Source organism: Oncorhynchus keta, unplaced genomic scaffold, assembly GCF_023373465.1.
Source record: "Oncorhynchus keta strain PuntledgeMale-10-30-2019 unplaced genomic scaffold, Oket_V2 Un_contig_1509_pilon_pilon, whole genome shotgun sequence".
NCBI classification, from domain to species: domain Eukaryota; kingdom Metazoa; phylum Chordata; class Actinopteri; order Salmoniformes; family Salmonidae; genus Oncorhynchus; species Oncorhynchus keta.
Window position 1 is genome coordinate 267,555 of NW_026279127.1, and position 14,204 is coordinate 281,758.

The 14,204-nt window shown below is 42.2% G+C and overlaps 1 protein-coding gene across 3 annotated transcripts in view; it reads left to right on the top strand.

The window, feature by feature from the left end:
* LOC118383701 (unconventional myosin-X-like) overlaps positions 1-14,204 on the top strand; it is a 284,313-nt gene that overhangs the window by 192,950 nt on the left and 77,159 nt on the right. For all 3 annotated transcript variants that reach the window (XM_052502082.1, XM_052502084.1, XM_052502085.1), the window contains 4 exons: positions 202-270; positions 3,644-3,726; positions 5,573-5,681; positions 13,455-13,535. In XM_052502082.1, the coding sequence (XP_052358042.1) occupies positions 202-270; positions 3,644-3,726; positions 5,573-5,681; positions 13,455-13,535 (342 nt within the window). The remainder of the gene's footprint in view (positions 1-201; positions 271-3,643; positions 3,727-5,572; positions 5,682-13,454; positions 13,536-14,204) is intronic.

Genomic DNA, 14,204 nt, shown 5'->3' on the forward strand with positions numbered 1-14,204 from the left:
CTCCGTCAGCTCAAATCAGCTGATGAGTTCTGAACATGTAGTTCCTTACCGAGTGTCCAGTGTAATGTTGGTGTCTCTGACTGTCTCTCTCTCTCTCTCTCTCTCCAGACTAACCACTACTACATGAAGCCCCCCACCCATCTCCCATGGAATCCTCTCTCTATATATATTATAACCTGCTGTGTCTCTGTCTCTCTCCAGACTAACCAGTACTACATGAAGCCCAGAGTGACTGATCACCAGTTTGGCATCAAGCATTATGCTGGAGAGGTAAATTACCCTCAAGGAGCTCAACACTTGAGAAGGTCTCTCTCTCTCTCTCTTTCTCTCTCTCTCTCCTTCTCTCAAATTCAAATTTGAATTGCTTTATTGGCCTGAAATACAATTTGTAGATACTTCCAAAGCAGTATAGTGGTACAGTATTTCAGGAATTGAAGTACAATACAATGAGGATAATGAAATCCACTTCATTTCAGTAGTACTAATAGCAGTACATATAAACATGGGTCCAGGACACTCCTGCTGTTGTCTTCAGGCGACACGTTTAATTAAATAGTCAAACGATTACAAAAAGAAACAACGTCAAATAAATAAAAACATCAAGTTTACATACAATGTTATATAAACCACCATAAAACAGCCCCACTACGGTTTGCAACTGCACATGGGGACAAAGATTGTACTTTTTGGAGAAATGTCCTCTAATGACCATCGTTATGTTAGGAGGAAAAAAGGGGATGCTTGCAAGCTGAAGGACACCATCCCAACCGTGAAGCACGGGGGTGGCAGCATCATGTTGTGGGGGTGCTTTGCTGCAGGAGGGACTGATGCACTTCACAAAATAGATGGCATCATGAGGGAGGAAAATTCTGTGGATATATTGAAGCAACATCTCAAGATATCAGTCAGGAAGTTAAAGCTTGGTTGCAAATGGGTCTTCCAAATGGACAATGACCCCAAGCATACTTCCAAAGTTGTGGCAAAATGGCTTAAGGACAACAAAGGCAAGGTATTGGAGTGGCCATCACAAAGCCCTGACCTCAATCCTATAGAAAATTTGTGGGCAGAACTGAAAAAGTGTGTGCGAGCAAGGAGGCCTACAAACCTGACTCAGTTACACCAGCTCTGTCAGGAGGAATGAGCCAAAATTCACCCAACTTATTGTGGGAAGCTTGTTGAAGGCTACCTGAAACATTTGACCCAAGTTAAACCATTTAAAGGCAATGCTACCAAATACTAGTTGATTGTATGTACACTTCTGACCCACTGGGAATGCGATGAAAGGAGCTGAAATGCAGGATAAGATAACTAAGGTCAGGGCGTGACAATACGTGGTCTGTCGTACGGTAATTTGGTAAAATGCCAATTTGACATTTGCTCAGTACATTGTTTTCACTGAGGAAATGTACGAGTCTGCTGTTAATGATAATGCAGAGTTGTTTCCCAAGGTTGCTGTTGACACATTTCCCACGGTAGTTATTGGGGTCAGATTTGTCTCCACTTTTATAGATTGGGGTGATCAGTCCTTGGTTTCAAATATTGGGGAAGATGCCAGAGCTGAGGATGATGTTAAAGGATGATGTTTTAGTATAGTATAGACATAGAGGACATGTGGATGAGGTAGTAACGATGACATAGAGGACATGTGGATGAGGTAATAACGATGACATAGAGGACATGTGGATGAGGTAGTAACGAGGACATGTGCTGGTTGATTGGTCTGTCAGACACTGTCCCTCATCTTATGGCAGGCAGCAATGTAGTGCGCTGCCAACCCACAGCTCTCTGCGTCCTCCCCCAACAGGACGGGTAGCCTATTCTCGTCTTTGAAACTTTGAACAAGGGTTTAAAATTTGGGGAAATGACTTTCTAATTGTTTTATATTTTTGTAACATTTTGTCAGGAAATGCAGTTCTGTTTCAGGTTCTGCTGTGGTGCAGTGGTTGCACAGCCTTTCCTCTACAGGGAGCCAGGTTTTCCTGTGTCTACCCTTACAGCTAGACCACTAGGCCCGGAGAGAGAGACAGGGCTCCTAACGAGTCTAGGGGGTCGGGGGTGGGGAGGGTGCGTCATAACCTGTTCCATCATGAGTCAGAAGAGCCAGGACCCCTCCTCCCTTCTCACTTTTTCCTCCCATTCTCTTTCCTTTTCATTGACCAGGGCACGGAGAGGGGGAGACGAGGGAGAGACGGGGGTGAGAAGGGGAGGTTGGCTCATTGACACCTACTTCAGTGTAGGAGCCATGATTCCGGTCCCTCCCTCCTCTCCCTAGAACCCCTCTCCCATGCTGCCTCCTCTGTTATCTGGAAGGCCTCTACTTCAGAGGAGAGAGTCACATCCTTCAGTATATTCAATATAAATTATAACATATCTAGTCTAACTGTTTTATAATGATTACTTGATATAGTAATACAATGCTGAGACCTTATTCCAGATATAGTGAGACCTTATTCCAGATTAGTGCGACCTTATTCCAGATATAGTGAGACCTTATTCCAGATATAGTGAGACCTTATTCCAGATACAGTGAGACCTTATTCCAGATTAGTGAGACCTTATTCCAGATATAGTGAGACTTTATTCCAGATTAGTGAGACCTTATTCCAGATATAGTGAGACCTTATTCCAGATATAGTGAGACCTTATTCCAGATTAGTGCGACCTTATTCCAGATATAGTGAGACCTTATTCCAGATATAGTGAGACCTTATTCCAGATATAGTGAGACCTTATTCCAGATTAGTGAGACCTTATTCCAGATATAGTGAGACTTTATTCCAGATTAGTGAGACCTTGTTCCAGATATAGTGAGACCTTATTCCAGATTAGTGAGACCTTATTCCAGATATAGTGAGACCTTATTCCAGATATAGTGAGACCTTATTCCAGATCTAGTGAGACCTTATTCCAGATTAGTGAGACCTTATTCCAGATATAGTGAGACCTTATTCCAGATCTAGTGAGACCTTATTCCAGATCTAGTGAGACCTTATTCCAGATTAGTGAGACCTTATTCCAGATATAGTGAGACCTTATTCCAGATTAGTGAGACCTTATTCCAGATATAGTGAGACCTTATTCTAGATCTAGTGAGACCTTATTCCAGATATAGTGAGACCTTATTCCAGATTAGTGAGACCTTATTCCAGATATAGTGAGACCTTATTCCAGATATAGTGAGACCTTATTCCAGATTAGTGAGACCTTATTCCAGATATAATGAGACCTTATTCCAGATTAGTGAGACCTTGTTCCAGATTAGTGAGACCTAATTCCAGATTAGTGAGACCTTATTCCAGATTAGTGAGACCTTATTCCAGATTAGTGATCCCTCTGCCCCTCCCTGATCCCTCTGCCCCCCCTGATCCCTCTGTGCCCTGATTACTCTAGTGAGGAATCTTCTCCTGTTAAGACCAGGGCTCAGTAACTCAACAGGTGACAGTATTAACACTGCCCCCAGGTCCTCTCCACTTTGTTCAAACCATCCCTTCTCTCTCAGTGAGTCTCAGCCACAGCTTTGACAGACTTTAGGAGACTAGCTATCATTCTCTTCATGTACAGCTAATGTAATGTACAGTACTAACTGAACGTACGGCGACATGCCTCTGGTCTGTCTGTTCCTCTTCCTGTTTCTTTTGACCAGGTTCTGTATGACGCCAGAGGGATCCTGCAGAAGAACAGAGACACCTTCAGAGATGACATCTTAAACATGCTTAAAGACAGCAGGTATACATGATGTCCATTACCGTTAGCAGGTAGTCTAGACCAGGGGTTCCCCCATCCCTTGGGTACGCTGAAACTACACAGCTGATTTCAAATAACCAACTCATCTTCAAGCTTTGGTTGTTTGAGTCAGCTGTATAGTGCTGGGACAGAAACCAACATCTGCACGAAGGGGAGGGGAGGGCCCAGGATTGGCCTAGCGGTTAAGAGCATTGGGCCAGTAACCGAAAGGTCACTGGTTCAAATCCCAAGCCGGCAGTCCCCAAGAACAACTGCTCTCTGGGTACTGATGGCATCCCCGTACCTCTCTGATTCAGGTTAAATGAGGAAGACACATTTCAGTTGAAGGCATTTAGTTGTACAACTGACTAGGTCTCCCCCTTTCCCCTGGTCATAAAACAGTTGAATAATCTCTGCAGCATATAGTTCCTCCTTTGACGAGTTTGTTTGTTTAATGTAGAGGACTGTGGTTTATGTCCTTCAGGCTTGTTTAATGTAAAGGACTGTGGTTTATGTCCTTCAGGTTTGTTTAATGTAAAGGACTGTGGTTTATGTCCTTCAGGCTTGTTTAATGTAAAGGACTGTGGTTTATGTCCTTCAGGCTTGTTTAATGTAAAGGACTGTGGTTTATGTCCTTCGGGCTTGTTTAATGTAAAGGACTGTGGTTTATGTCCTTCAGGCTTGTTTAATGTAAAGGACTGTGGTTTATGTCCTTCAGGCTTGTTTAATGTAAAGGACTGTGGTTTATGTCCTTCAGGCTTGTTTAATGTAAAGGACTGTGGTTTATGTCCTTCAGGCTTGTTTAATGTAAAGGACTGTGGTTTATGTCCTTCAGGCTTGTTTAATGTAAAGGACTGTGGTTTATGTCCTTCAGGCTTGTTTAATGTAAAGGACTGTGGTTTATGTCCTTCGGGCTTGTTTAATGTAAAGGACTGTGGTTTATGTCCTTCAGGCTTGTTTAATGTAAAGGACTGTGGTTTATGTCCTTCAGGCTTGTTTAATGTAAAGGACTGTGGTTTATGTCCTTCGGGCTTGTTTAATGTAAAGGACTGTGGTTTATGTCCTTCAGGCTTGTTTAATGTAAAGGACTGTGGTTTATGTCCTTCAGGCTTGTTTAATGTAAAGGACTGTGGTTTATGTCCTTCAGGCTTGTTTAATGTAAAGGACTGTGGTTTATGTCCTTCAGGCTTGTTTAATGTAAAGGACTGTGGTTTATGTCCTTTGGGCTTGTTTAATGTAAAGGACTGTGGTTTATGTCCTTCAGGCTTGTTTAATGTAAAGGACTGTGGTTTATGTCCTTCAGGCTTGTTTAATGTAAAGGACTGTGGTTTATGTCCTTCAGGCTTGTTTAATGTAAAGGACTGTGGTTTATGTCCTTCAGGCTTGTTTAATGTAAAGGACTGTGGTTTATGTCCTTCAGGCTTGTTTAATGTAAAGGACTGTGGTTTATGTCCTTCGGGCTTGTTTAATGTAAAGGACTGTGGTTTATGTCCTTCAGGCTTGTTTAATGTAAAGGACTGTGGTTTATGTCCTTCAGGCTTGTTTAATGTAAAGGACTGTGGTTTATGTCCTTCAGGCTTGTTTAATGTAAAGGACTGTGGTTTATGTCCTTCAGGCTTGTTTAATGTAAAGGACTGTGGTTTATGTCCTTCAGGTTTGTTTAATGTAAAGGACTGTGGTTTATGTCCTTCAGGCTTGTTTAATGTAAAGGACTGTGGTTTATGTCCTTCAGGCTTGTTTAATGTAAAGGACTGTGGTTTATGTCCTTCGGGCTTGTTTAATGTAAAGGACTGTGGTTTATGTCCTTCAGGCTTGTTTAATGTAAAGGACTGTGGTTTATGTCCTTCAGGTTTGACTTCATCTATGACCTGTTTGAGCGTGTCGGGAGCAGGAACGGAGAGGAGACCCTGAAGATGGGGACGGCCAGACGCAAACCCACCGTCAGCTCTCAGTTCAGGGTGAGGCTCACTGTTCATGACCCCTGACCTCTAACCCTAACCCACCGTCAGCTCTCAGTTCAGGCTGAGGACCACTATTCATGACCCCTGACCTCTAACCCTAACCCACCGTCAGCTCTCAGTTCAGGCTGAGGACCACTGTTCATGACCCCTGACCCCTAACCCACCATCAGTTCAGGGTGAGGCTCACTGTTCATGACCCCTGACCTCTAACCCTAACCCACCGTCAGCTCTCAGTTCAGGGTGAGGACCACTGTTCATGACCCCTGACCTTTAACCCTAACCCACCGTCAGCTCTCAGTTCAGGGTGAGGACCACTGTTCATGACCCCTGACCCCTAACCCACCATCAGTTCAGGGTGAGGCTCACTGTTCATGACCCCTGACCCCTAACCCACCGTCAGCTCTCAGTTCAGGGTGAGGACCACTATTCATGACCCCTGACCTCTAACCCTAACACACCGTCAGCTCTCAGTTCAGGGTGAGGACCACTATTCATGACCCCTGACCTCTAACCCACCGTCAGCTCTCAGTTCAGGGTGAGTACCACTATTCATGACCCCTGACCTCTAACCCTAACCAACCGTCAGCTCTCAGTTCAGGGATGACCTCTAGTCATCCACAAGCTAAATTAACCTTTATCCTTTACTATTCAGCCTGATGGAATCCTCTTGGCTATTATATGATAGGTATTGCCTTGACTTCCCCTCGAGTAGTCTATTATATGATAGGTATTGTCTTGAATTGTGTTTCTGATCCAGTATCTAGATGTGTTGTTGTGTTTCTGATCCCCGTATCTAGATGTGTTGTTGTGTTTCTGACCCCCGTATCTAGATGTGTTGTTGTGTTTCTGATCCCCGTATCTAGATGTGTTGTTGTGTTTCTGATCCCGTATCTAGATGTGTTGTTGTGTTTCTGATCCCGTATCTAGATGTGTTGTTGTGTTTCTGATCCTGTATCTAGATGTGTTGTTGTGTTTCTGATCCCGTATCTAGATGTGTTGTTGTGTTTCTGATCCCGTATCTAGATGTGTTGTTGTGTTTCTGATCCCAGTATCTAGATGTGTTGTTGTGTTTCTGATCCCGTATCTAGATGTGTTGTTGTGTTTCTGATCCCGTATCTAGATGTGTTGTTGTGTTTCTGATCCCGTATCTAGATGTGTTGTTGTGTTTCTGATCCCCGTATCTAGATGTGTTGTTGTGTTTCTGATCCCGTATCTAGATGTGTTGTTGTGTTTCTGATCCAGTATCTAGATGTGTTGTTGTGTTTCTGATCCCGTATCTAGATGTGTTGTTGTGTTTCTGATCCCGTATCTAGATGTGTTGTTGTGTTTCTGATCCCGTATCTAGATGTGTTGTTGTGTTTCTGATCCCGTATCTAGATGTGTTGTTGTGTTTCTGATCCAGTATCTAGATGTGTTGTTGTGTTTCTGATCCCCGTATCTAGATGTGTTGTTGTGTTTCTGATCCAGTATCTAGATGTGTTGTTGTGTTTCTGATCCCGTATCTAGATGTGTTGTTGTGTTTCTGATCCCGTATCTAGATGTGTTGTTGTGTTTCTGATCCCGTATCTAGATGTGTTGTTGTGTTTCTGATCCCCGTATCTAGATGTGTTGTTGTGTTTCTGATCCCGTATCTAGATGTGTTGTTGTGTTTCTGATCCCGTATCTAGATGTGTTGTTGTGTTTCTGATCCCGTATCTAGATGTGTTGTTGTGTTTCTGATCCCGTATCTAGATGTGTTTCTGATCCCGTATCTAGATGTGTTGTTGTGTTTCTGATCCAGTATCTAGATGTGTTGTTGTGTTTCTGATCCCGTATCTAGATGTGTTGTTGTGTTTCTGATCCCGTATCTAGATGTGTTGTTGTGTTTCTGATCCCGTATCTAGATGTGTTGTTGTGTTTCTGATCCAGTATCTAGATGTGTTGTTGTGTTTCTGATCCAGTATCTAGATGTGTTGTTGTGTTTCTGATCCAGTATCTAGATGTGTTGTTGTGTTTCTGATCCCGTATCTAGATGTGTTGTTGTGTTTCTGATCCAGTATCTAGATGTGTTGTTGTGTTTCTGATCCCGTATCTAGATGTGTTGTTGTGTTTCTGATCCAGTATCTAGATGTGTTGTTGTGTTTCTGATCCCGTATCTAGATGTGTTGTTGTGTTTCTGATCCAGTATCTAGATGTGTTGTTGTGTTTCTGATCCAGTATCTAGATGTGTTGTTGTGTTTCTGATCCAGTATCTAGATGTGTTGTTGTGTTTCTGATCCCGTATCTAGATGTGTTGTTGTGTTTCTGATCCCGTATCTAGATGTGTTGTTGTGTTTCTGATCCCGTATCTAGATGTGTTGTTGTGTTTCTGATCCCGTATCTAGATGTGTTGTTGTGTTTCTGATCCCGTATCTAGATGTGTTGTTGTGTTTCTGATCCCCGTATCTAGATGTGTTGATGTGTTTCTGATCCCGTATCTAGATGTGTTGTTGTGTTTCTGATCCCGTATCTAGATGTGTTGATGTGTTTCTGATCCCCGTATCTAGATGTGTTGATGTGTTTCTGATCCCGTATCTAGATGTGTTGATGTGTTTCTGATCCCGTATCTAGATGTGTTGATGTGTTTCTGATCCCGTATCTAGATGTGTTGTTGTGTTTCTGATCCCGTATCTAGATGTGTTGTTGTGTTTCTGATCCCCGTATCTAGATGTGTTGATGTGTTTCTGATCCCGTATCTAGATGTGTTGTTGTGTTTCTGATCCCGTATCTAGATGTGTTGTTGTGTTTCTGATCCCGTATCTAGATGTGTTGTTGTGTTTCTGATCCCGTATCTAGATGTGTTGTTGTGTTTCTGATCCCCGTATCTAGATGTGTTGTTGTGTTTCTGATCCCGTATCTAGATGTGTTGTTGTGTTTCTGATCCCGTATCTAGATGTGTTGTTGTGTTTCTGATCCCGTATCTAGATGTGTTGTTGTGTTTCTGATCCCCGTATCTAGATGTGTTGTTGTGTTTCTGATCCCGTATCTAGATGTGTTTCTGATCCCCGTATCTAGATGTGTTGTTGTGTTTCTGATCCCGTATCTAGATGTGTTGTTGTGTTTCTGATCCCGTATCTAGATGTGTTGTTGTGTTTCTGATCCCCGTATCTAGATGTGTTGTTGTGTTTCTGATCCCGTATCTAGACGTGTTGTTGTGTTTCTGATCCCCGTATCTAGATGTGTTGTTGTGTTTCTGATCCCGTATCTAGATGTGTTGTTGTGTTTCTGATCCCCGTATCTAGATGTGTTGTTGTGTTTCTGATCCCATATCTAGATGTGTTGTTGTGTTTCTGATCCCGTATCTAGATGTGTTGTTGTGTTTCTGATCCCGTATCTAGATGTGTTGTTGTGTTTCTGATCCAGTATCTAGATGTGTTGTTGTGTTTCTGATCCAGTATCTAGATGTGTTGTTGTGTTTCTGATCCCGTATCTAGATGTGTTGTTGTGTTTCTCATCCCGTATCTAGATGTGTTGTTGTGTTTCTGATCCCGTATCTAGATGTGTTGTTGTGTTTCTGATCCCGTATCTAGATGTGTTGATGTGTTTCTGATCCCCGTATCTAGATGTGTTGATGTGTTTCTGATCCCGTATCTAGATGTGTTGTTGTGTTTCTGATCCCGTATCTAGATGTGTTGATGTGTTTCTGACCCCGTATCTAGATGTGTTGTTGTGTTTCTGATCCCGTATCTAGATGTGTTGTTGTGTTTCTGATCCCGTATCTAGATGTGTTGTTGTGTTTCTGATCCCGTATCTAGATATGTTGTTGTGTTTCTGATCCCGTATCTAGATGTGTTGTTGTGTTTCTGATCCCGTATCTAGATGTGTTGATGTGTTTCTGATCCCGTATCTAGATGTGTTGTTGTGTTTCTGATCCCCGTATCTAGATGTGTTGTTGTGTTTCTGATCCCGTATCTAGATGTGTTGTTGTGTTTCTGATCCCGTATCTAGATGTGTTGTTGTGTTTCTGATCCCCGTATCTAGATGTGTTGTTGTGTTTCTGATCCCCGTATCTAGATGTGTTGTTGTGTTTCTGATCCCCGTATCTAGATGTGTTGTTGTGTTTCTGATCCCGTATCTAGATGTGTTGTTGTGTTTCTGATCCCCGTATCTAGATGTGTTGTTGTGTTTCTGATCCCGTATCTAGATGTGTTTCTGATCCCCGTATCTAGATGTGTTGTTGTGTTTCTGATCCCGTATCTAGATGTGTTGTTGTGTTTCTGATCCCGTATCTAGATGTGTTGTTGTGTTTCTGATCCCCGTATCTAGATGTGTTGTTGTGTTTCTGATCCCGTATCTAGATGTGTTGTTGTGTTTCTGATCCCGTATCTAGATGTGTTGTTGTGTTTCTGATCCCGTATCTAGATGTGTTGTTGTGTTTCTGATCCCCGTATCTAGATGTGTTGTTGTGTTTCTGATCCCGTATCTAGATGTGTTGTTGTGTTTCTGATCCCGTATCTAGATGTGTTGTTGTGTTTCTGATCCCGTATCTAGATGTGTTGTTGTGTTTCTGATCCCGTATCTAGATGTGTTGTTGTGTTTCTGATCCCATATCTAGATGTGTTGTTGTGTTTCTGATCCCGTATCTAGATGTGTTGTTGTGTTTCTGATCCCGTATCTAGATGTGTTGTTGTTTTTCTGATCCCGTATCTAGATGTGTTGTTGTGTTTCTGATCCCGTATCTAGATGTGTTGTTGTGTTTCTGATCCCGTATCTAGATGTGTTGTTGTGTTTCTGATCCCGTATCTAGATGTGTTGTTGTGTTTCTGATCCCGTATCTAGATGTGTTGTTGTGTTTCTGATCCCGTATCTAGATGTGTTGTTGTGTTTCTGATCCCGTATCTAGATGTGTTGTTGTGTTTCTGATCCCGTATCTAGATGTGTTGTTGTGTTTCTGATCCCGTATCTAGATGTGTTGTTGTGTTTCTGATCCCCGTATCTAGATGTGTTGTTGTGTTTCTGATCCAGTATCTAGATGTGTTGTTGTGTTTCTGATCCCGTATCTAGATGTGTTGTTGTGTTTCTGATCCCGTATCTAGATGTGTTGTTGTGTTTCTGATCCCGTATCTAGATGTGTTGTTGTGTTTCTGATCCAGTATCTAGATGTGTTGTTGTGTTTCTGATCCCGTATCTAGATGTGTTGTTGTGTTTCTGATCCAGTATCTAGATGTGTTGTTGTGTTTCTGATCCCGTATCTAGATGTGTTGTTGTGTTTCTGATCCCGTATCTAGATGTGTTGTTGTGTTTCTGATCCCGTATCTAGATGTGTTGTTGTGTTTCTGATCCCGTATCTAGATGTGTTGTTGTGTTTCTGATCCCGTATCTAGATGTGTTGTTGTGTTTCTGATCCCGTATCTAGATGTGTTGTTGTGTTTCTGATCCCGTATCTAGATGTGTTGTTGTGTTTCTGATCCCGTATCTAGATGTGTTGTTGTGTTTCTGATCCCGTATCTAGATGTGTTGTTGTGTTTCTGATCCCGTATCTAGATGTGTTGTTGTGTTTCTGATCCCGTATCTAGATGTGTTGTTGTGTTTCTGATCCAGTATCTAGATGTGTTGATGTGTTTCTGATCCCGTATCTAGATGTGTTGTTGTTTTTCTGATCCCGTATCTAGATGTGTTGTTGTGTTTCTGATCCCGTATCTAGATGTGTTGTTGTGTTTCTGATCCCGTATCTAGATGTGTTGTTGTGTTTCTGATCCCGTATCTAGATGTGTTGTTGTGTTTCTGATCCCCGTATCTAGATGTGTTGTTGTGTTTCTGATCCCCGTATCTAGATGTGTTGTTGTGTTTCTGATCCCGTATCTAGATGTGTTGTTGTGTTTCTGATCCCGTATCTAGATGTGTTGTTGTGTTTCTGATCCCGTATCTAGATGTGTTGATGTGTTTCTGATCCCGTATCTAGATGTGTTGTTGTGTTTCTGATCCCCGTATCTAGATGTGTTGTTGTGTTTCTGATCCCGTATCTAGATGTGTTGTTGTGTTTCTGATCCAGTATCTAGATGTGTTGTTGTGTTTCTGATCCCGTATCTAGATGTGTTGTTGTGTTTCTGATCCAGTATCTAGATGTGTTGTTGTGTTTCTGATCCCGTATCTAGATGTGTTGTTGTGTTTCTGATCCCGTATCTAGATGTGTTGTTGTGTTTCTGATCCCGTATCTAGATGTGTTGTTGTGTTTCTGATCCCGTATCTAGATGTGTTGTTGTGTTTCTGATCCCCGTATCTAGATGTGTTGTTGTGTTTCTGATCCAGTATCTAGATGTGTTGTTGTGTTTCTGATCCCCGTATCTAGATGTGTTGTTGTGTTTCTGATCCAGTATCTAGATGTGTTGTTGTGTTTCTGATCCAGTATCTAGATGTGTTGTTGTGTTTCTGATCCCCGTATCTAGATGTGTTGTTGTGTTTCTGATCCAGTATCTAGATGTGTTGTTGTGTTTCTGATCCCCGTATCTAGATGTGTTGTTGTGTTTCTGATCCAGTATCTAGATGTGTTGTTGTGTTTCTGATCCCGTATCTAGATGTGTTGTTGTGTTTCTGATCCAGTATCTAGATGTGTTGTTGTGTTTCTGATCCCCGTATCTAGATGTGTTGTTGTGTTTCTGATCCAGTATCTAGATGTGTTGTTGTGTTTCTGATCCCGTATCTAGATGTGTTGTTGTGTTTCTGATCCAGTATCTAGATGTGTTGTTGTGTTTCTGATCCCGTATCTAGATGTGTTGTTGTGTTTCTGATCCAGTATCTAGATGTGTTGTTGTGTTTCTGATCCCGTATCTAGATGTGTTGTTGTGTTTCTGATCCAGTATCTAGATGTGTTGTTGTGTTTCTGATCCCTGTATCTAGATGTGTTGTTGTGTTTCTGATCCCGTATCTAGATGTGTTGTTGTGTTTCTGATCCAGTATCTAGATGTGTTGTTGTGTTTCTGATCCCCGTATCTAGATGTGTTGTTGTGTTTCTGATCCCCGTATCTAGATGTGTTGTTGTGTTTCTGATCCAGTATCTAGATGTGTTGTTGTGTTTCTGATCCCGTATCTAGATGTGTTGTTGTGTTTCTGATCCAGTATCTAGATGTGTTGTTGTGTTTCTGATCCCGTATCTAGATGTGTTGTTGTGTTTCTGATCCAGTATCTAGATGTGTTGTTGTGTTTCTGATCCCTGTATCTAGATGTGTTGTTGTGTTTCTGATCCAGTATCTAGATGTGTTGATGTGTTTCTGATCCCGTATCTAGATGTGTTGTTGTGTTTCTGATCCAGTATCTAGATGTGTTGTTGTGTTTCTGATCCCGTATCTAGATGTGTTGTTGTGTTTCTGATCCAGTATCTAGATGTGTTGTTGTGTTTCTGATCCAGTATCTAGATGTGTTGTTGTGTTTCTGATCCCGTATCTAGATGTGTTGTTGTGTTTCTGATCCAGTATCTAGATGTGTTGTTGTGTTTCTCATCCCGTATCTAGATGTGTTGTTGTGTTTCTGATCCAGTATCTAGATGTGTTGTTGTGTTTCTGATCCCGTATCTAGATGTGTTGTTGTGTTTCTGATCCAGTATCTAGATGTGTTGTTGTGTTTCTGATCCCCGTATCTAGATGTGTTGTTGTGTTTCTGACCCCGTATCTAGATGTGTTGTTGTGTTTCTGATCCTGTATCTAGATGTGTTGTTGTGTTTCTGACCCCGTATCTAGATGTGTTGTTGTGTTTCTGATCCCGTATCTAGATGTGTTTCTGATCCAGTATCTAGATGTGTTTGTTGTGTTTCTGCAGGACTCTCTCCATTCCTTGATGAACACTCTGAGTGCCTCCAACCCTTTCTTTGTGCGCTGCATCAAACCCAACATGAACAAGGTGGGTCATTCAGTATTCACCACAACATGGACAAGGTGGGTCATTCAGTATTCAACCCAACATGAACAAGGTGGGTCATTCAGTATTCAACCCAACATGAACAAGGTGGGTCATTCAGTATTCAACCCAACATGAACAAGGTGGGTCATTCAGTATTCACCCCAACGTGGAAAAGGTGGGTCATTCAGTATTCAACCCAACATGAACAAGGTGGGTCATTCAGTATTCACCAACCCAACATGAACAAGGTGGGTCATTCAGTACTCACCCCAACATGGACAAGGTGGGTCATTCAGTACTCACCAAAACATGAACAAGGTGGGTTTGTCACCCCAACATGGCCAAGGTGGGTTTCAGTATTCACCCCAACATGAACAAGGTGGGTCATTCAGTACTCACCCCAACTCCATTCATTCAGTATTCACCCCAACATGAACAGGTGGGTCATTGTAGTGCCACAACATGGACAACATGAACATGAACAAGGTGGGTCATTCAGTATTCACCCCAACATGGACAAGGTGGGTCATTCAGTATTCAACCCAACATGAACAAGGTGGGTCATTCAGTATTCACCACAACATGAACAAGGTGGGTCATTCAGTATTCACCCCAACATGAACAAGGTGGGTCATTCAGTATTCACCCCAACATGAACAAGGTGGGTCA